The sequence below is a fragment of the Zootoca vivipara genome, chromosome 15 (genome assembly GCF_963506605.1).
Source record: "Zootoca vivipara chromosome 15, rZooViv1.1, whole genome shotgun sequence".
Taxonomy (NCBI): domain Eukaryota; kingdom Metazoa; phylum Chordata; class Lepidosauria; order Squamata; family Lacertidae; genus Zootoca; species Zootoca vivipara.
The window spans coordinates 23627496-23650599 of NC_083290.1; the positions used below are offsets into that span (position 1 = coordinate 23627496).

At 44.9% G+C, this 23104-nt stretch overlaps 1 protein-coding gene across 1 annotated transcript in view; it reads right to left on the minus strand.

The window, feature by feature from the left end:
- GRIK4 (glutamate ionotropic receptor kainate type subunit 4) overlaps positions 1-23104 on the minus strand; it is a 444259-nt gene that overhangs the window by 92302 nt on the left and 328853 nt on the right. The window contains exons 7-8 of the mRNA XM_035139827.2: positions 21982-22035; positions 4001-4162 (exon numbers count right to left, since the gene is read on the minus strand). Of these exons, the coding sequence (XP_034995718.1) occupies positions 4001-4162; positions 21982-22035 (216 nt within the window). The remainder of the gene's footprint in view (positions 1-4000; positions 4163-21981; positions 22036-23104) is intronic.

Consider the following 23104-nt stretch of genomic DNA (forward strand, 5'->3'; position numbering starts at 1 on the left):
CAGATGAGGGGAAAAACTGGGAAATAATGGGAGAGGAGGAGGAAGAAGGAAGAAGAGGAAGCACCAGTGAGGCATAGTGTCTTTAGAAAGCATTCCAGACACACAAAGACTCTTCCAGAACCTGGCGAGCCTTGAAAGTAGGAGAACAAAGAGCTCAAAGGCAGAGGGCACTTGCCAACACCTGTAGGGCTGACACATGAGGAAGTGGGAGAGACGGATGGGGTGGAGATTCACTCGGAACAACTCCATTATCCAAGAGGTTGGATTCTAAAGCCTCTCTCTGCAATTATTGAATAAAAAGCAGATGGTAAGAAACATTCCTTGTCTTTGTGCTTTCCTGGGCAACCAGCCAAGGGAGTTGCTTGCATCCGCCTGACACACCCATTTTCTGGCAGTGCCATGCCTGGCCTCATCTCACAGCAAGGAAGACTTAGTGTAGGAGTCAGCAAATGTTTTCAGCAGGGGGCCGGTCCACTGTCCCTCAGACCTTGTGGGGGGCCGGACTATATTTTGAAGGGAAAAAATGAACGAATTCCTATGCCTCACAAATAACCCAGAGATGCATTTTAAATAAAAGGGCACATTCTAAAAACACGCTGATTCCCGGACCATCCGTGGGCTGGATTTAGAAGGTGATTGGGCTGGATCCGGCCCCCGGGCCTTAGTTTGCCTACCCATGACTTAGTGGCTCCTGCAACTTTTCTTCAATGCAACTTCTTTCTGCTGTCAGGAGAGACCAGATACTGCTGGAGGCTGAGGATGCTAATAAGCAGCATTACTGAGAGTGCAGGCAGGGGGCTTTCTTCACATGCCTCAGCTATTGGTTCTGACAGCTGCTGCTACAGTCACCCAGGCTTCAGAACACGGGTTGACAGCTTCCCGGGCTGCTGTGTAAGAAGGACCACTGAGCAGCAGTGCAGCGCTTCCTTTAGCAACGAGAAGGAAATAAGCAGGAGCAATTTACCGGAGAGAAGTGGCCACCATTCCATGCCATACAGAATACCTCTTCCCTAGAAATCTAAACTAGTTTGACCATTGTGGCTTCATCAGAGGATTGATTTGCAAGGGAAGGAGATCTCCCAACAGCACCAAAACAAGAGTTCCTTCAGGACAAATCAAAAGCTGGTTTCTACATGTCACACCAGCCTTTCTCAGCTTCATGCCCTCCAGATGTTTTGGCCAATGGACAGGGATAATAAATGGGGGCTGTAGCCCAGAAAATCTGGAGGGTGCCAGGTTGCAGAATCCTGTGTTACATTGGCCAAGGTCAGCAACTTGCAGCAGGGGAGCAAGTGCGAGACCATGGGAGATGGCATTTAATCCTTTTTCCAACAGGTATTATTCTTCCCCTTCCCCAAGCTGTCCCTACCCCCACTCTGGGTTTCAGATGTGTATCTGAGGACACTTATGCAGCTGGGGGAGAGAAGCAGCTGGGAGACAATCTGGAGACGGGAACTGGCTTGTGGAGAAAGGTTTTTGCACCCCTGCCCCTCCCAACACTTCTTCACTGCGCTAAATGCCTCCCCAAAGCTACTTTGCTCCTAAAAATGGTGTCAGTACCCTGCTGTAATGCACACGTTGCCATGTAACATGGGGTCTTAATTCTCTTTGAGGGAAAGCTACCAAATGGGAGAGAAGGACTGAGCATTATTTTCAACGAGTTTCACGCAGGTGAATAATGCACAGTAGAATAAGAACTCAAAACAAAAGCAAAACATAAAAGCACTGTAAATGCAGGCTGAGGGAAAGGGAGAAGGGTGAAATCAGTTTTTATTTCTGCCCACTATTAGCGTTTCCTGCTTTATTAGGAACCGTTTTCCATAATGCATCTCAGCTGCTATCTGAGGCTGTTAGCAATGGAGGGATCACATTAGGTATAAAGTAAGACTGGGCAATGAATTAGCTGCAGCATCTCCCTGGGCTGGAGGAAGGGTGGACAGCGAGGGAGGCTCCAACTCATCAAAAGAGTTTATCAACGGTGTCTCCGAAAATTTTTACACATCACTTGGGAGACAGGTGAACTAATACCAGTGTACTGGAAGAAGCAAAGATCACCAGTGTTGAAGCAATGACTCTTCAACAACAACTTCGTTGGACTGGTCATGTTTTGAGATGCCTGATGATTGTCTTCCAAAGCAACTACTCTATTCTGAACTTAAAAATGGAAAGCGTAATGCTGGTGGTCAACAAAAGAGGTTTAAAGACTATCTCAAGGCAAATCTTAAAAAATGTAGTATAAACACTGACAACTGGGAAACACTGGCCTGCGAGTGCTCCAGTTGGAGAACAGCCTTTACCAAAGGTGTCATGGGCTTTGAAGACACTCAAACTCAGGATGCAAGGGAGAAACGTGCTAAGAGGAAGGCATGCTTGGGAAATCCACACCGTGATCAACTCCCATCTGGAAACCAATGTCCCCACTGTGGAAGGACGTGTGGATCCAGAACTGGCCTCCACAGTCACTTACGGACTCCTTGTTAAAACCGTGTTTATGGAAGACAATCTTACACAGCTACGAGTGATTGCCAAAGAAAGAAAGAAAGAAAGAGAGAGAGAGAGAGAGTTTGTGTGTGTGTGTGAGTGAGAGAGAGAGAGAGAGAGAGAGAGAGAGCATGTAAGCTCACAGCTGAATAAACAGCAGGTTCAAATATAAGCAAGCAGCAGTTTGTAGCAAGCTTCAGCATCTGCTAGATGTCAACCATCCCCGGTATTGTAGGGCAGAGGATGGGTGATGCAATCAAAACAGAGATCCTAGTTTGCTTCTTTAAGGTCACTTTGACCTTTTACGTGAAGAAGGAAAATAGAGCATTGGGTGTCCTGTAACAGCTGTCTATTTACATGTGAATATTTGCAGTTCTGCTGCATAGGAGGAAGAACCCCAGTAGTTTCCGTACCCTTTGTGAACATCTTCTAAAAGGAAGAGGATCATTTCTAGACAAATGATGCTGGATTAGATGGGCCACTAGCCTGATCCAGCAGGCTCTTACTGTGTTTGTGGCAATATTGGGAATGGTATTCTAGCAAACATTCTCTCTAGGGTGCATTTAAAGGTTTGAATGGATTTAGGAGATCATACTCTGATTATAATTAATACCCATAAGCAGGGAGTTTGAGAGGAGGAGAATACAACCTGAAATGGGGCACATATTCCTAGTTACAATGACTCATTTGTGAAGAAAATGAATTTTGCACATGCAGAGACATCCTGAGCTGGTTATCACATAGTAACATGTTGCTATAAATAGGGGATAACATGTAAACTAGTCTTTACTGAGAACAAGACAGGGTAAAGCAGGCATAGGCAAACTCAGCCCTCCATATGTTCTGGGACTACAACTCCCATCATCTCTGACCACTGGTCCTGTTAGCCAGGGATGATGGGAGTTGTAGTCCCAAAATATCCAGAGGGCTGAGTTTGCCTAGGCCTGGGGTAAAGGTTCGTTTAAATTTATATGCCACCTTTCCATTGATCAAGGCCCTTCCCGAGACTCACATAAACAAAGCAATTGAGTTTGAAATGCCATAGCCCTGTTGGATCAGACCAAATGTCCATCTGGTCCCCATCTTGTTTGCTAGAGTGGCTGACGTGATGTCCTCATGATGGCTACAACAGGGCATGAAGGCATTGAGAAGCCATGAAAGAAGCAGGCAGGTAACACAAAAGAATTCTCACTAACCTAACCCTCCAAAGCTCTCCAGAAATGAGAACTCTCAATCACACCAACGGATTGCTATCACAGAAAAGACCTTGCTGCTCATACCCTTCAACCTGTTTTGAGAATGCCATGGAACTATAGGTCTTGTGATACCTTTTTTGACGTTCATTTAGTTTGTTGGAACGTGATTAACAAGGAGCAATGAGTGAGAGATACATAAGGTTCTAGAACCTCAACAAATCGCCATTGTGGTCCCCTCTTCACGCTGGCTTCATCTTCTCTCCCAACAAGCCCTAATTACACTGTGGGTTGAGGACCAATTGATGTAAATCTGTTTTACTTACTGCTGGCCCTGTAAAAGGAATGTGATCACAGTTTTCCAGCCATGACTGGTTGAGGCTCTCTGCAAACTCTTGGAATAAAGCATGGGACTGGTTGAAAATGGAAAAGGCCATGATGTTCACTCGATCATCCAGATGGCTCTCTAGCCGCTGCAGCGAAAACTCCTAAAGGAAATCAAAGAACCAAAACAGAGAGAGAGAGAGAGCAGAATTAGGAAGTGTGAAAAGAGCAGTACTGTATGTTCTTCAGTAGTCCATAAGGGGAAGTGAAAGGAAGGAATCTAAGGAACTGCAAAGATTCCAAGGAGTTTGTGCCAAAATGTGACTTAATCAGCTTTAAAAAACATAGAATCATAGACTTGCAGAGTTGGAGGGGACCCCAAGGGTCATCTTAGTCCAACCCCCTGTATTTGCAAGAATCCTTGACAAGTGTTCATCCAACCTCTGTTTAAAAATGCCCAGTGAAGGAGAGTCCATTACCTTCTAAAGTAATCCATTCCACGGTTAAATAGCTCTTACAGTCAGAAAGTTCTTCCTAAGGTTTTGTCAAAATCTCCTTTCTTGCCATTTGTATCTATTGGTTCGGGTGCTACTCTCTGGAGCAGCAGAAAAAAAATACTTGCTTCTTCTTCCACATGACAACCCTTCAGTTATCTGAAAGTCACTATTATATCACATCTCAGCTCCCTTAATTTGGGACTGTTCAGTGGTATGTTCTCCTGCCATCCCTTCCAGCAGCCCGTTTGTGTGCTGGTCTGCCTGTGGAGCAGAGGGAGTCAAAAGCATGGGATGAAGGATTCTAGGCAGAGTGCAAGGGTTACGGCTGCCGCTTTCAGTAGGAGTTCCCTGGGTAAAGTAAGTGGCTCCCCCACTGCAAGCAAACTCAGGTCATGGCAGTGGCATTGTGGTGGTGAGAGTGTGGACTAAACTCCAGCAGGGCTAGGGGAGGTGCAACAGCAGGGAAGGGAGGCAGACCTGTCACTCGAGGCAAATTGCTTCATCTTGCCTCGCTGATGGGAGGAAGTGATGGGCAAGCATCTCTTATGTGGAAGAGAACTCCAAAACTGTACAGGAAAACTGGGAAGGCCCCTTCCCTTGTGCTCATTCAACTTATATTGTCTAAGATTTCTCTGATGAAAATAGGGATGTCCTATTCAGCAATACTACTACTACTAATATTAATATTAATATTTCTACCCTTCCATCTGACTAGGCAGCATAGCTGCCAAGTTCTCCCTTTTTTAAAGGGAAATTCCATTATGCTGAATAGGCTTCCTTGCGAGAAAAGGGAAAACTTGACAGCTATGCTAGGCAGCTGAGCCAATTTGGGTGGCTTCCAACATATATACTGAAGTATACCTGAAGGAGAGTCTCCACCCCCATTGTTCTGCCTGGACACTGAGGTCCAGCGCCAAGGGCCTTTTGGCGGTTCCCTCACTGTGGGAAGCAAAGTTACAGGGAATCAGGCAGAAGGCCTTCTCGGTAGCGGCACCCGCCCTGTGGAACGCCCTCCCATCAGATGTCAAAGAAATAAACAACTTTCTGACGTTTAGAAAACATCTGAAGGCAGCCCTGTTTAGGGAAGTTTTTAATGACTGATGTTTTAATGTATTTTTAATCTCCTGTTGGAAGCCGCCCAGAGTGGCTGGGGAGACCCAGCCAGATGGGTGGGGTATAAGTAATAAATTTATTATTATTATTATTATTATTATTATTATTATTATTATTATTTAAAAACATAATAAAACATTGATCATTAAAAAACTTCCCTATACAGGGCTGCCTTCAGATGTCTTCTAAAGGTTGTATAGTTACATATCTCATTGGCTCGGGGGTCGCATAACTGCATACCCTCCAACATTTCTTCTATGAAAATAGGGACGTCCTAAGGAAAAGTGGGACATTCCAGGATCAAACTAGAAACCGGGACAGCTTCTGTAGATTTGGGACTGTCCCTGGAAAATAGGGTCTGTTATCGTGGGGACGTCTGCCCCTTCTCCCCACAACTGAGAAGGCATCAGGCCCTCTGTTTAGCTGAGCGATTGCAGCTGTGAAGGAAATTCGTACCCTGAGTACTGGATATGAATTTTGCCCACATAATCAGAAATACAACGCATTATTATAATATTCTCTCCCACCCACCCACCCCGGACGATTCCTGTAACGGTTTTAGCTGATTCCACAGATCTTTGAGGCCTCGGGAAAAGTAGAGTAAAAGTCTGATTTCTCTGGCTCAGGAAGCTCCAGGGAGAACAAGATGAGACATGGGATTAAGCGGTGTTTTGGACACAATCACATTATCATTAGGCGACACAAAAATTGCCTGTGCACTATTGATTCATTTGAATGATATTATCCTCCTGTCTCTGTGACAGGTTATCCATTTCCACGGAGCACATTGTCAACCTGTAAAACAAAGGGCAGGTGGCTAATGAGAGTTGGAGCCAGAGGAGATTTCGTATGCAAAGGAGTGTGTGGCAACAGTTTTTCTTGAAGGAGAAGGAGGCCAGTTCAGCCCTTCTACAGCAGGGGTGGCAAACGACTGGCCTTAGGCCTCATCTGGCCTGCTGAATTTTCCTTAATGGCACACCAATCTCCAGCATAGGCTTGCTTACATAAGTAATGAAATGGATGTAAAATGTGGAAAATTCCATCTCCCTGGTTCCTCAGAAATACAAAAAGTATTCAGAGCACTGTCTCACTCTGCCCTCCTCCTGGCCTTGCTGCCTATTTATCTGACTATTCCTCAGATGCTCTCGTTCTGTTGAAGGTCATAGGATCCTGGATCAGAGCTCTGGCTTTAGTAAATATGAATTTATTTCAAACTGCTACGGTAGGTCATTTGTCTGAAAAAAGGAAGTTGGTGAAATGCATTATGTATAAAAGCAACCACAACAAATGTTCTAATATATAAAGAAAAACCCTGTAAAGAAAATTTAAAAGAGAAAGAGTTAAGATCATCAATATATATAGTTATAGGGACGCGGGTGGCGCTATGGTCTAAACCACAGAGCCTAGGGCTTGCTGATCGGAAGGTTGGCGGTTCAAATCCCCGTGACGGGGTGAGCTCCTGTTGTTCGGTCCCAGCTCCTGCCCACCTAGCAGTTCTAAAGCTCGTCAGGTGCAAGTAGATAAATAGGTACAGCTCCAGCGGGAAGGAAATGCCGTGCGCTGCTCTGGTTCGCCAGAAGTGGCTTAGTTATGCTGGCCACATGACCTGGAAGCTGTCTGCGGACAAACACCAGCTCCCTCGGCCTAAAGAGCAAGATGAGCGCCGCAACCCCAGAGTCGTCTGCGACTGGACCTAATGGCCAGGGGTACCTTAACTTTTATATATAGTTATGGAGCTGTCTTGAGCCTGTTATGTTAATATTCTATTTTTAATGCTTGGTTTTTAATTTATATTTTCAAGAAAGCTTAATAAACAAAACAACAATGTTACAATAGACACTGTTTATTTTAAAATGCAACCTTCAAAATATCCAGCTTTTCTGGAAAAATGGAGCTCGATTCAATATCAGGGATAACTCAAACTCTCAAACACTATCAAGCCTTAGGTGCCTATAACTGAAAGAAAATGCCACCCTTGGAGGAGGCAGAAGGATGAATCTTAACTTTCCCAACCCAAGCTTCAAGCAAGCAGTAAGGATGTGCATTAAATAATAACCACATTTGTGTGTGTGTGTGTGTGTGTGTGTGTGTGTGTGTGTGTGTGTTTTGATATGGCAGTGGCTATTTCCAAAGTGCTATCCTGGCGTTATTAAATAATAGAACAGAACCGCGTTCCCTGGGAGACAGCATGCCGGCAATATTACAGGCCAAAAGTCTCTCTTCAGTGACTGCTGTTATCTGTGGGGTGCCTGACCTAACACACTCAAATTTTACAGCATCAGGAAAACTCCTCCGAGTGACCTGAACCTTTGACTTGAGGAGAGAGTCTTCCCTAATCAAGGCGGCGTGGAGCGACTCCGCAAGACGTAGCTTCGGCAGTTGTGTTTGGAGTGCAGTGCCATCGCCCACAGCATGTTACGACTCAGCAATCGACAAGAGATGTGTCTGACACTCTTTTAACATATACAAGTGAAGAATTGCAGCTTATTGCTCAGAGCTAGGATGTGGAACATATACAGCGGTGAAGGGCCTGTTCCTGAACCATGCTGAGTTCTCACTCGTTCCAGCCAGATGTGGTTCACATCCGTGAATTGACTGCAGGAGCCTTGGATGAAAAGAGCTAGGTGAGTGGAGCCTTATGCAGATTGCCATGTCCCAACAATGGACAAATGCACTTTAGTGGAATCTACCTGTATTGTCAGATTGGAGATTTGGAGATGGGTGGGTGGGCTTTCATTAGCAATTGGCTTCTGAATGCCAGGGAAGGCCAACTTTCCTTTGTTAGCATATGTGCATTAGCAAGAAAGCCCCCTTTGCATTCCTATCAATTCCACTGGCAAAATTACCCACATCACCTCCTGGTTGCAAACTCTCTTCTCCTTTGTGAGATTCTTATGGTTTTAATAGCCCAGATCACCTACAAAGCCAAGAGGCACTGAGAGTTCCTTCTTCGGAGCGAGTGTGCCAAGATTTTACTCATTTTGGATTTTTTGTGAGGTCAACTTCTTTTTCTCTTATCCCTACACACACACACACACACACACACACACACACACACACACACACGTGTTTTCTTCTATTGATTATTTCAACAGCCTTACTGGATTTCTAGATCTGCTGCTGATTAAGAACATTCCAACTGTTCTCTAAATGCAGCTGGTGCTAATATAGGAGAGTCTTATACAGTAATCTGATTTGGGGACTGATCAGGAAGTGGAGAAAGAAGATAGCCCCCAAGCAGACAGATGCTGCCTTCCACCACCAAGTTACTCTAGTACTCCAAAAGTTTATTTTTTAAAGGAATTAATTCACATCTATCCTTTTACAAAACAACTAGTTCAGTTGCCATTCTCCCAAATTATTGCTTAGCCACAGTGATTAAACTACAGCAGTGCTTCCATATCTGCTAAATCAAGCTTTAGAACATTGCCTCCACAATTTGTTTTCTAACTCTTGTCATAGATGTTCATTTGACTTACTTTTTTAAAAATGAAAGCTAAGAGTCCAGGCCTCTTGCTGAGGGAGGGAATAACTATGAAGATGAACTATAAATTATTTGAAGTTCTACCCGCAAATGAGCTTCACCCTCCATTCACCTGGAAATTATGGCAACTACTTTCATTAAACTAAACTAGTTAATTCCGAGCATTGAGTTACTCTGCACTTATAAAGCATCTGTTGATTTCTTTATCATCTGTTTCAGTATCTTAAAGGAGGTGAGAGTTGAGACATGGAACCTTCCTCTCATATACTTGCAGAGGAAGATATCCCATTGGGAGTTAAAAGCCTCTCTCTGCAAATCCAGTGGCCTTCAGGGTCTGTAAATGTTAAACTGCTAAGTCAATTTATCATTCTTAAGCTGCCTGGAAAACACTTTCATTTGTTCACTAAACTGTACAAGATTACCCTAAGTGTTTTATGGTGTTAAAGAGAAAGAGTGTGTGTGGTATAGTCATAATATATTGACTGTGTCAATAATTGCATAATAAACCACATACAGAAATCAATTTCCCCTTCAAAAAGGATGTCATCTGGCCAATGGGTTACAGCTCAATTTTGAGTTGCTGAAAGATTACTCACTCACAATTAGGTTTCATAAACAGAGCAAGTATTTCAAATCCAGTTATTCTAATGACTTGGACAGTTGAGTTTTTACCAGATATCACCCCAAACCCCAAAGTTTCAGAAACTAAGCTCCCAAATTCAATTTTTTATTCCAAACTTATCTCAAGTCAGTAATCCTTGGAAAGTCACTCAACGCTGATCTTCTGAACTTAATGCAATTATGGAAGAACTCTCCTAATCAATTAATAGATTTTAAGGCCACAAAGGATTATTCTAAACAAATATTGACAAACTCCAGCTCAACATGACCCAACTTAAATTTCACAGAATCCCCCCCCCCAAAAAATTAAGAAGTATGTGGTTGATTTCAAGATAATTACACTCCCATTACAGCTCCAGATAAAGCCTATCACTTGGTTCACACAAGCAGGTATACTGCTTGATCTCACATCACTCAGTAGCCTAAGGTTAAACATGAGAACTTGCTCCATTGAAAAGCATCATGTTTGACTTCACCTTTAATGATGAGGAAGTTCTCTGTGTTGTGATTAATATGGGGTGGCACACCTTCGTCTATAGATTCTAAAACTATTAGCTTCACACAATACCATCAACAGTTGATACCTGTGAAGCAGCTAAACAAATTGCCTGGCTCTAAGTGTTACTCACACCCCTTAAAAACAAACACACATATTCCTTCCAAAAAGAAAAGAAAAATGTAATCGCTTATTTGCAACACTCCCTGAGACATATTTTGAAATGTCTAAGGCAAGTCTTGGAACAATTTTTTTAAAAAAGAGAGGAAAAAAGAGGAACAAACGTCAGAAAAATTCGAGGAAATAATGAACTACAATAGAATGTGTTCATTGCAAGCATCCAACATTTTTCTGTTCTCATGGTTTCAGACATCTCAAGGCTTGGTGGGGAAAAATAGATATTCATTTCCTTGAAACCCACAGCAGACTGCCTGTAATTCTCTATCTGCAAATTGTCTCCTTAGTATTATATTATTATCATTATAAATCAAGCAACAACGTGGTTACAATTTATTTTATTCTAATGGATTTCCAGTCAGGGTCCCCCCCCCCAGCTGAACAAATTGTTTTAATTAAAACTTTTAGTTAGATGTATTAACTAACAGCTATAGTGCATTGCCTACTATTAATGGCCTTAAGGCAACAGTGCTACATGCATTTCCTTCGGGAGAATGTGCCATGGAACTTAAGCTGTTGGAGGGACCACAACTCCCATCACCCTTGACCACTGGTCCTGTTAGCTAGGGATCATGGGAGTTGTAGTCCCAAAACATCTGGAGGGCCGAGGTTGCCTATGCCTGCTTTAAACAGACATGGCTTCTGCACAAATAATTCCTGGAGCTGTAGTCTGTTAAGGGTGCTGAGAGCTGCTAGGAGACCCATATCCCCCTCATGGAGCCACAGTTCCCAGAATTTAACAATCAGTCCCCCATCCCTGGGAATTGTTGCTCCAGCCTCACTGCCTCCTGTGAGAGTGAGTCCCACAGTTTCACTCTGCACTGCATGGAGACATGTTTTATCTGTCTTGAATTTTCCAACATTCATCATCACTGGATATCCTGATAGACCAGCTTGAAATAAATGTGTTTTTTTTTAAAAAAACAACAACACACACAATACTGTTGCATTCCCAAGCCCCAAATTCAGGTGTAGCAACTTGAGACTAGCTGGTAACAGCACATTTAAATCCCAGGCTGTTAGAAAAGACTCTGACACCTGAATCTCAGGGCTAAAGGAAAGAGACTTGGCAACCTTCCGCTGTCCCCTTAAACACACCTCCAGATTTCAAACATCTTGAAATCAGTCTTCCCCGATTTGGGACACTCCACTTGTTTCGGATGCCAGCTCCATCAACCCCAACCAGCATGGCCAATTGTCAAGGATGATGGGAACTGAAGTCCAAAATTTTCATAAAGCATCATGCTGGGAAAGGTTGATCTAGTACAGGCATCCCCAAACTGCGGCCCTCCAGATGTTTTGGCCTGCAACTCCCATGATTCCTAGCTAAGAGGACCAGTGGTCAGGGATGATGGGAATTGTAGCCCAAAACATCTGGAGGGCCAAAGTCTGGGGATGTCTGATCTAGTACAAAGCCTGCTGCAGGCCGGTGTTAACAGCCCTGTTGTAAAATTCTTGCTAATATATACCAATTTAAGTTATCTGTGCCCTTATGGAGCCAGAATCCTGTAGTCGAGTTCCAGCAGACAAACGCAACAAATATTGTGGTGGGACTCAGCCCTACAGCTGTGATCTGCAGTAAGCTTCAAGATACTGGTCCAAAGACTATGAGAAAATAGACTGGGAGTTCAGGCTACAACACAGAGTCCGTTACTGAAGCACCTTCTAAGAGAAAAGATCTATAATTGAAAGGAACGTCTACCCAGAGTAACAGGCGGAAATATACTTAAAGGAAGCTGTCTGAAGATGGATAGATGATATGTATATTTAAAAGGGAGGATATTAAACTAATAAGAACTGGAGAAAGCAAATGACGGGTGACAAAGAGGTCTGAGAGGCTGAACCACTTGCATGGACAAGATAGTGAAGAGTAGAACTTTTGGAGAGCTAAGTCAGGCAAACGTGGCCCTCCAAATGTTTTGGGACTACAACTCCCACCATCCCTAGCTAACAGGACCAGTGGTCAGGGATGATGGGAGTTGTAGTCCCAAACACCTGGAGGGCCAAGTTTGGCCATGCCTGAGCTAAGTGAACATTGATGCTCATGACAGCCCAAGAAAACCCTATGCAGCTATGTTCATTTCTTCTCAAACCTCTTAACCCCAAAATTTGAGAAACTCATGAGAATTAGGTTGCTGGTAGAGAGAATGTGGCACAGCACATCATTGTTCTTATTGCGAAGGTCTCAGGTTTATCTGTTCACCCGTGAAGAAGGGGGGAAACGGTTGGAGTTTATGCATCTCTCCAGGGTCAGTCACATTGTGACGCCACTTTAAAGAGCCACAGCTTCCTCCAAAGAATACTGGGATATGTAATTTGTTAAAGATCAAGGAGGACCCTATTCTCCCCACAGAGCTACAATTTACAGAGTGGTTTAACAATTAATCCCTCTCCCCAGGGAACGCTGATAATTGCAGCTCTGGGAAAGAAATAGGGGTCTCCTAATAACTCTCAAGAAGCTACAGATAGAACTGGATATGGAACAACTAATTGGTTCAAAATTGGGAAAGGAGTACGACAAGGTTGTATACTGTCTCCCTGCTTATTTAACTTATATGCAGAATTTATCATGCGAAAGGCTGGACTAGATGAATCCCAAGCCGGAATTAAGATTGCCGGAAGAAATATCAACAACCTCAGATATGCAGATGACACAACCTTGATGGCAGAAAGTGAGGAGGAATTAAAGAACCTTTTAATGAGGGTGAAAGAGGAGAGCGCAAAATATGGTCTGAAGCTCAACATCAAAAAAACCAAGATCATGGCCGCTGGTCCCATCACCTCCTGGCAAATAGAAGGGGAAGAAATGGAGGCAGTGAGAGATTTTACTTTCTTGGGCTCCTTGATCACTGCAGATGGTGACAGCAGTCACGAAATTAAAAGACGCCTGCTTCTTGGGAGAAAAGCAATGACAAACCTAAATAGCATCTTAAAAAGCAGAGACATCACCTTGCCGACAAAGGTCTGTATAGTTAAAGCTATGGTTTTCCCAGTAGTGATGTATGGAAGTGAGAGCTGGACCATGAAGAAGGCTGATCAACGAAGAATTGATGCTTTTGAATTATGGTGCTGGAGGAGACTCTTGAGAGTCCCATGGACTGCAAGAAGATCAAACCTATCCATTCTGAAGGGAAAAAGCCCTGAGTGCTCACTGGAAGGACAGATCCTGAAGCTGAGGCTCCAATACTTTGGCCACCTCATGAGAAGAGATGACTCCCTGGAAAAGACCCTGATGTTGGGAAAGGTGGAGGGCACAAGGAGAAGGGGACGACAGAGGATGAGATGGTTGGACCGTGTTCTCGAAGCTACGAACATGAGTTTGACCAAACTGTGGGAGGCAGTGGAAGACACGAGTGCCTGGCGTGCTCTGGTCCATGGGGTCACGAAGAGTCGGACACGACTAAACGACTAAACAACAACAATAACAACAACAACAACTCTCAGTGTCCTTAATAAACTACAGCTCCCAGAATTCTTTGTGGGAAATCCATGACTGTTTGAAGTGTGACATAGTACATTAAATGCATGGTGTAAATGTGGCTTTGGTTTTTCCAACCCTGGGCTTAGCCACAATTTTTGTTGGGGGGGGGGCAGGCCTTTTGTTAAGGAGGGGGAGAACCTCAGTTTGCTATGTGTTTCTATTTATTTATTATTGAATTAGGAGAGGCAGCTGCCCCCGCCCGCCCTCCTTGGTTACACCCATGGTTCCAACTCTGCTATGTTTGGGTCTCATGTGAGCCCTGCTTGGATAGTATTTCTCATTGGAACACCATGCAACCAGGAAGGAGAAAGCAAGGAGGAATAAGAGGGAAGGGCTTTCTGGTTGCCAAGCAGTGCCAAGCAGCACTCAGCAGCATTTTCAGGTTATAAAGATGTCAACTGTGTTTTGTAGTTGCTGGGAAACTCCAAAGTGCCTCCTCCTACTCTCAAGAAGCACCAAGTACATTGTTGGCTGCTGTTCCTCCCCCTCCCAAATTCTGGAGTGGGGAGAGGAATAGCCATGAAAGAGATAGATAGATAGATAGATAGAGAGAGCTAAGCAGAGCTGAACAACAGACGGAGAAATGTGGTTAGCAGATTCTCTTTTCCCTTGCATGAAATTGTGATTCCCCACCCACCCATCCTTGCACATGGAGTGGGACTGCGCTATAAGAGTTTCAGTAGTTTCTGAGTATGTGCAAACTGACTCTGCCCATCAGCACTGCATTTCTGCAGATGGGGAATAGGCATGAAGGTTGGCATTGCAGAGCAAAGATCACTACAAAAAAATAAAATCTTTCTATCACAATAGGCCACTAGGGTGGTAGACCATATGAGAAAAATTAAAGTATAATATATATGATGTTGATGATTAAAAGGCAATAGTCACAGGTGAAGGCACAGGGTGGGGTGATGATGGAAACATGTTTCCCCCCTCATCCTTAGCTGATGTTGCTGCCACCATAGATTCTCTAGTTTCTCCTTTTTAAAGATCCCATGGCAGCCACAGGAGAAATAAACCCCCTTTCAGGAGGGCAGTACATTGAATGCAGGTGAAGTAAAATATCCCCCCCCCCTTCTGAACATGGATTCTCCACAAGCGGGGCAGTTGGATGGCAGAGGTAGTTGATAAAGGTTGTGAGGTGTGTGGACAATGATTCAAAGTGTCGAATGTTGCCAAAGGCCTCCAAAAAAGGCCCCGGGTGCCGCATGCAGTCCTTGGGCCATGCGTTGGACCACCCTGAAGTGTCAGTTCTCCTATTGCATAAGAAGAGGCCTGCTGGATGAAGCCATCTAGTTCAACATCCTGTCATAGGTGGACCTTGGTAACATGTTGCCCATCAGCTCTCATTGCGCCAGCTTAAGCCAGCCTTTGGGAAGGGGGCACAAGATTCTGGCAGTCCTAGAACCTTCCCTTCTCCTTCCCAAAGCCCAGTAAGTGCTAGCCCAGCTTTGGGAAGGAGGAAGGAGGACTCTAGGACCCTCCTTCCCAAAGCTTAGCAAGAAGGTGCTCTCCTTGGCTGCACACCCGGTGCAACCACACTGCTTGCACTGCCCAAAATCCTCCCCTGATACTGTTCTCACACTGGCCAACCAGATGCCCATGGGAAACTTGCAAGTAGGACCCAAGCACAACACCACCATCCCCTCCTGCCTCTGACTGTGGGGGCACAGCATAACCATCAAGCTAGCAGCCATTGCAGGGCAAATCTGATTGTGTACCCTGGATCAGTGCGCCAATGGACTGCAAAGCCATCGCTCAGTTGTGTCCTAACACTCTGCCAAAGTTTCCTATCTGTTTTCACATGCTGTGTTTCCTCTCTCTGCTGAACTGTCTAATTACTAGGATTTAAAGCCAAGATGAGTCACTGATCTTGATGGAAGCCAGTCAGCCTCGCATCTCTCCAGCTTGACTTTCCCCAAATCCACACTGGTGCAGGGAAGAAAACTAATTTCCATCAAGTGCAAAGAGTAGAGGTGGTGGGAGGCAGGGAAGGGCTTGACAAGGAAAGTTCAATGCTGACCCTTCATTTTAAATGCAGTTAGCTCACTTACCTCTCCAAAGAGCTGACCTTCAGAAAACTCCCCAGTGCAGGAGGGATTGACTTCATGCCCTTTTTATGCCTGATGACTTTCTCCATCTCCTATTAGTTTCAGATCCTTGCTTTTAAGCATATATATTTAAAATATACACATGGTCTCGCTTTCTAACAGTCATCCGCTCTATGACACAAACACGCACTTCATTTAGCTGCTCCTTTTGCTCGCCATCCCATAATGCCAGCCACGCTGCTTTTTTTTATCACCCTTCCCACCCCCCATCAGGATGTGATTGCAAAAACTCAGAGGGTTCATTAGTGGCTTGATAATCCCTCTAGATTTATTAGTTTAAATGGCCCTTTTCCCATCTCGCTTCCTCATTTAAATATTACTAATTTCCTTAAATTTCTCTTCCATCTGCCTAGGTTTTTAGCCAGCTTCTCTTTCCTTCTTAATTAACTCTGTCAGACACTCCGTCAGAGGTAGGGCGAAATCCACCCCCTCCCCGCCAATAAATTAATCAATAAATGAGAGTAAATACCTCAGCAGTCTGCAGGTGGGGCTGTGTGGAACAACTCTCAAAAGGACACCGGAAATGTAATCAGGTTAGAAAGTTTTGCCCAACTAATCTGGGAGCAGACATCAGGAATGGGCTCTGCACCCATATGGTATTACCTTGCCTCATGCCAGGAACTCCTGTTGGCACTGTAGAAGCATCATGCACATGCTGTCTCCTGCAACAGAATCAGCTTGCTTTGAGCCACAAACAGCTGCTTGCTTTGCAGAAGGCACTGCACACATAACCACTCCCTGCACTACCAGATTTGGTTTGCCTCTAGCCTGGAATGACTGTCTCATCCATAGAAGTATTGTGCATGAATATGATGCTTCTCATGCCCAGTGATTTGGAAGGACACATCGCCTAGAGCTTCCCCAGACCCAGTCTGCTAGTATAATCAGGTGCCCTTTCCTGAGCATAGAGTTTCTGAAACCTCCCCATTCGACCCATACTTGTCTCTGCTAACGTTTCCTGTTATTGAGGCAAACCGGATCTCAGATCCTTTGTATTTAGATACATGCCATGCAAGGAACATTTGGGGCAGAAGCGTGACATCAAAAAGTAGGACTTCTCTGTTGCCCAACCAGAAACCTAGTCTCACCTGGACACGTTTATTGCCAGGAGAAACCAACGTCTATGAGAATTCATGGACATGCAATGAAGCTGGATGATGGAAGATTCAGGACAGATAAAAAAAGAGGACTTCTTCATGCAGTGCATAGTCGAACTAAGGAACTTGCTCCCACAAGAGACAGTGATGGTCACCAACTTGGACGGCTTTAAAATAAAAGAGAACCAGACAAATTCACAGAGGAGAAGACTATTAATGGCTACCAGCCATGATGGCTATGCCCTACCTCCAGAGCTGGAGACAGCAATGCTTCTGAATGCCAGTTGCTGGAAACCACAGGAAGGGAGAATGCTCTTGTCTCATGTCTTGTCTGAGGGTTTCCCACAGGCATGCTGGACTAGATGGCCCACTGCCCTGATCTAGAAGGCTGTTGTTATGTAGGTGGGCATTTAGCCCTGTTGGGATTTGGGAGAGTCAATAGGACCACTCCCCTAATCTACAGCCTCAAGCATCTCACCCGAAGGCACCAAGGCACCAGATTATAGTGGTGCAGGTCTGAATCCAGCTGCTCTTGCCATGCCCAGGAATGCCTAGATGACAAATGTCCCATCTAACCAATGGCTTCGCCGAACCCAATCAAGTCCAGGAGACAGGAAGTGGTTCTGAAAAGCAAGGCATGAATGCAGAGAGATGGGCTCCGCTGGGGTGCCCTGGGACCCGAGAGAAGTGGAATCCTCTAAATTGTGAATAGTAGTTCTTAACCCACCCCTCCTCTTTCTTTGCAGCCTCTCCCCTGTTGGCTTCCAGCATTCCTGCCCATCCCTCCCATTTCACTAAGTTTAGATTACTCTTCCTCGCTGCTTTCTCCCACCTGCTTCTGCTGCTCTCCCACCCAAATACACAGCATGCTCACTACTCCTCTTGGCGCACACGCACAGCGACATAAATATTCATTGGAATTATAGAAACAGAGCACTCCCCGGGTTGGAAGGCCCCTCCAGTTAATCACCTCATCCATCCCCTTGCATCCGAGGCAATGGAGATTTCATTATCCCTAAACCAGTCTTCGTAAAAAGGGTGTCTGATTTCATCTGTGTGATCTTAGGAGATAGCCCTTCTCCTCTGCCTGCCCTCACCAACACCTCCTGCCCTCACCTTCCTTGTGAGCCTAGATGGGAAAGGGAAACATGCACAATGTTGACCCAGGGGCTTTTCTCTCTTCCTGCTGCTGCTTTAGGCTGAGCATTTCACATTTTAACACAAAGCTGCGGTGGGAGGGAGGGAGGGCTGGCTGGCGGGGGGAGTTTTAGCTACTTGGCTCCTGTTTAAGTCTTGCAGAGGTGTCAGCTTGATTGTCTCACCTCCCAAAAGCTTGACTGAAAACAAAAATGCACCCAGAATTGTCTGTGGTTTCCACATTGGGTTAGGGACCAGGATATGGGAGGCCAAGGTTCAAATCCCCACTCAGCCATGAAGCTCACTGGGTGACTTTGGGCCAGTCACTCGCTCTCCGTCTGACCTACCTCACAGGGTTCCTGTGAGGATATTATGGGGAGGAGGAGGGGAACCAAGTATGCCACCTTGGAGCGCCTCGGAGGAAAGATGGAATATGAATGAAAGAAATAAAAATAAACAAAGTCCCTGCAGGGACACACTCGATCCTCCTCTCTGATTTTAATACAACTGGTTGGTTCAACCCTGCACTGGTAAGCACAGATGCAGTGCAAAGTTTCTCCAAACAGCCAAGGTGGTGGCTGCAATGGAGCAAATAGCTGGGATGATGTGGGGCTGCAGGGGAGAATCCACCCATGTGGAAATGTCACATTGCAACAGGTGGAATGCAATCAGCTTGTCTTTTTTTTGGCTCACCCTACTTATGTGACAAGGTCCTGGGCCCCATGTTGTTGTTGTTTAGTCGTTTAGTCGTGTCCGACTCTTCGTGACCCCATAGTTCCCTTATATAATAAACACACACAGACACAGATAATTAAGGCCAATGGGCTAAGATAGGCCACCATTTTATTGGTTACAGATGTGAGTGGTTTGGCTTAGGCATTGGGTGGAACCAGACTATATCCTGACCATAGCTGCTAAGTCCCGGTTAGAAAAATACGGGATCAGCAGCACCGGCACCGGAAGTCACTTCTACGCATGTCCAGATATGCGTAGAAGCAACTTCCCGGTGCCGGCGCTGCCTGATTTCTGGTGCCCAGACATGGGCAGAGCAGCACCAGAAGAAATCCGGGGGAATTATGGGATATTTTGCCATTCGGGATGACAGCGGGAAACGGCTTTAAAAACGGGGGTTTCCCGGGGAAAACGGGAGACTTGGCAGCTATGATCCAGACTCCAGCATATCAGCAGGGAGTCGCGCTAAGAGTAAACCACCAGCAGGGGGAGCCCTATGACATACGTCAAATCAGGACCCCCCCTCCCAGGTCCCTGGTGGGTCTGGCATGGCCAAATGGCTCGCCATCAACACCCTCACACCTGCAACCAATCTCTAATGCCCTCCACTATGTTAACCAGCCAAAATGTCATTTCCCCCATCAGAAAGGTGAACACCACCATTGCAAAACAAGGACTCCTGGTCAAAAGTAATGGCGGGGTGCCGCATCACCCGGCCAAATGAGCTCTCGCAGGTTGCAAGCAGGGATCTCACTACCTGGCTAGGGGTGGGGGTGGGGAATTTGATTCAGTAATTCACACTTCCCCATACAATAAAGCACGGTGATGTGTGGGAAGACCTGCATAAATCCACCACAAATGCCCTATTATTGCATCAATGACATCCACCCCCCCAAAAGCTCATCAGTCTGGGGGGCTCCTGAGTTATAGCCCTCCCCCATGTACTGATGCACATGACTGGTTCCACACTCGATGGCAGGGACCACCCTCAGTGCAAGGCAACCCTCCATTTACTCAGGGGGAAAGACAAATGCTCTGAACCCACAGTTAACAGAAGCCACCCCTGATGGATAGGAATGCTTGTTTTATGGCTTTGGAGTACGACAGATAAAACTGCCAAGGAAGGGTTTTTTAAAAAAATCATTTATACGGCATAATAGAGCTATTGAGAAACGATCACGAGAAATCCACACAACGGCGTGCAAATGAGAAAGATTTGCCAATGGCAGGAGAAATCTCTCACACAAAAGTTAATTTCAAGAGCAGAAGAAATTTTATTCAGCCTCTTCCCAAGCCAATCCTTGAATTATAGCATTAGAAAGCTGATATCCATTTTAAGGAACGCCAGAAAGGAAACTGTAGCTACTTCTCCTCATTAACCACCTCATCCCCTCACAAGATAGATCGGCCCCTTCATCAGAAAAATAATAAAAAAAGCCCTCCCCCCAATTTCTAAGCACGCTGATGTTGTGCCAAAGGAAATTAAAGCTCAAAAAGCAATTTTTAATTGTTATGAGGGAAAGTTCGACGCTGAGGGCCATATTTTCTGGTACGTTTGCAATGACACCCGCTTAGATCCTAACCATCACTTTGCAGTCACAGCCCTGGTATTAAAGACCCAGTATGGGCTGGATCCTGTCAATACTTCCTGATAAAGTTGATCTATACATGAACAGCTATACCCACTTTACGACAAACAGCAGCAAGGGCCTAACAAGAACAAAACAAACAACCCCACCTGCAAACTAGAACCAGAAAACATGGCAGGCTGCTAACAGTGTGGTGTAGTGGTTAGAGTGACACAATAGACTAGAGCATGGGAGACCAGGGTTCAAATACCCACTCAGCCACAATGCTCACTGGGTGACTTGGGCCAGGCACTGCCTCTCAGCCTGATGTATTTCACAGGGTTGTTGTGAGAGATAAAGCAGGGGAGGGGAGAACCATGTACATTACCTTGAGCTCCTTGGAGAAAAAGGAAGAATATAAATAAATGGCATAAATAAATAAATTGAGAACACAGTTACCATCAGTACATAGATCTTAAATGAAGCATTTAAGTTAATGTAAGACCTCAAGATGTCTAAATAGGCATCTACACAAAATTGAGTCCTATATGTTCAAATGTAGCCAGGGCAGTGAGATCCTCAGACCAATGGGATAAACATAAGATTAAAATAATAATAATAATAATCGGTAGTGGCTCCCGCCCTGTGGAACTCCCTCCCACCAGATGTCAAAGAAATAAACAAACAACTACCTGACTTTTAGAAGACATCTGAAGGCAGCCCTGTTTAGGGAAGCTTTTAATATTTGATGAATTATTGTATTTTAATATTTTGCTGGAAGCCGCCCAGAGTGGCTGGGGAAACCCAGCCAGATGGGCGGGGTATAAATAATAAATTATTATTATTAATCCGTACCATCTCTTAAAAACAAACATGAATTGACCTGTTTGACTTTTCCAGTAGTCTTGGTTGCAATGTCCCTGGGAAACTCACAAGTAGGCCGTCCCTGTTGCTTATCCCCTGTATCTGGTATTCAAAGATATACTGTCCCTGAACATGGATGCTCCATTTAGCTGCCAAATGTATTAGCCACTAGTATAGACATCTTTCACAAATTTGCTCAAATCCCCCCTTTTCAAGCTAAAAATGGCCTTGTGGAGTCTCCATAATGCAATGTAAACAAGTTGGAAAAGCAAGGACACATGGGTTTCTTTGGCTTGGCTTGGCAGAAAAGGTTTATGAAAAACTTGAATAAATGCATTGCTTAGATCTGAAGGAGATGATGTTGCTCCTAGTCTACGTTTTTCACAACTTTTCAAATCCTTTAATACTACTACTAATACCGTACTAATGAAATGCAAGTTCAGAGGCACCCTACATCTCCCCCAGATTTCTCTCCCCTCTTCCTCTCATTCATGGCATCTGCGGAAGTGCCAGACACATCGCAGCTTGAACAGGTCAGCTTCTGTCAATAAGACTCTTATGGCGGCGGCGGGGGGGGGGGGGAGAGAGCTGAAGAAATGTCTTACCAGATTAGTGAAGATATATGTGTAATAGCCTGACACCATTCCCAGTTCAGCTGCCTGCAAAGGAGAAGAGATAGGAGATTATGACAAGAGAAAGCAACCCGTTTTTTTGCTGCAGGGAGAGAGAATTTTTGCACGTCATAGATGCATCCTGATCTGAAGCTTATGAATGCTGTTTTGCAATGGGCATATCCCTTAGTTCAGAGATCACCCATGTACAGCCGCAATTGTCATCTGCTAGCTCCCATTTTCTTGCTGTCGACTCCATCCTACATACGCCCTCGGTCCTGTATACCTGAAGGAGCGTCTCCACCCCCACCATTCAGTCCGGACACTGAGATCCAGCACCGAGGGCCTTCTGGCGGTTCCCTCATTGCGAGAAGTGAGGTTGCAGGGAACCAGACAGAGGGCCTTCTCGGTAGTGGCACCCGCCCTGTGGAATGCCCTCCCAGCAGATGTCAAGGCAATAAGCAATTATTTTACTTTTAGAAGACAACTGAAGGCGGCCCTGTTTAGGGAAGTTTTTAATGTTTGATGCTGTACTGTTTTGAATATTCAGTTGGAAGCCGCCCAGAGAGTCTGGGGAAACCCAGCCAGATGGGCGGGGTATAAATAAATTATTATTATTATTATTATTATTATTATTATTATTATTATTATTATTATACATTAACACCTCAGTCCCTCAATGCTCAGTGAGATTTACTCCTTTGGATGTGCGCGTTGGATTTTGGGAAGGTAACTCAGTGGTACTGCTCATGCTTGGAATGTAGAAGATTTCAGATACAACCCCCAGAATCTCCAAGGAAAAGGTAGCATTATCAGGTCCTTGGAAATTCTGCTTACCCAGCCAGGTAAGAAGGAGTTGGCTACTGGATAGGGCCAGGCAATCAACATATGGAGGTGAGAGAGAGGCGTGTCAATGCTGATTCAAGGTCCAGCCAATTAGGATTCTTCATTTTCAGCTTCTCCTGCAAATAGGAGACGCACAGTTGCTCCTGTGCTTAATTGTGTTTTGAAGTATATGCACTTGTCCCCAAAGGGTGACTGCATGCAAAATAAGCTCATCTCTTTATACTCCTTATTACAGGTGAATTTTTCAAACATAGCAAGCAAGAGTATTCCT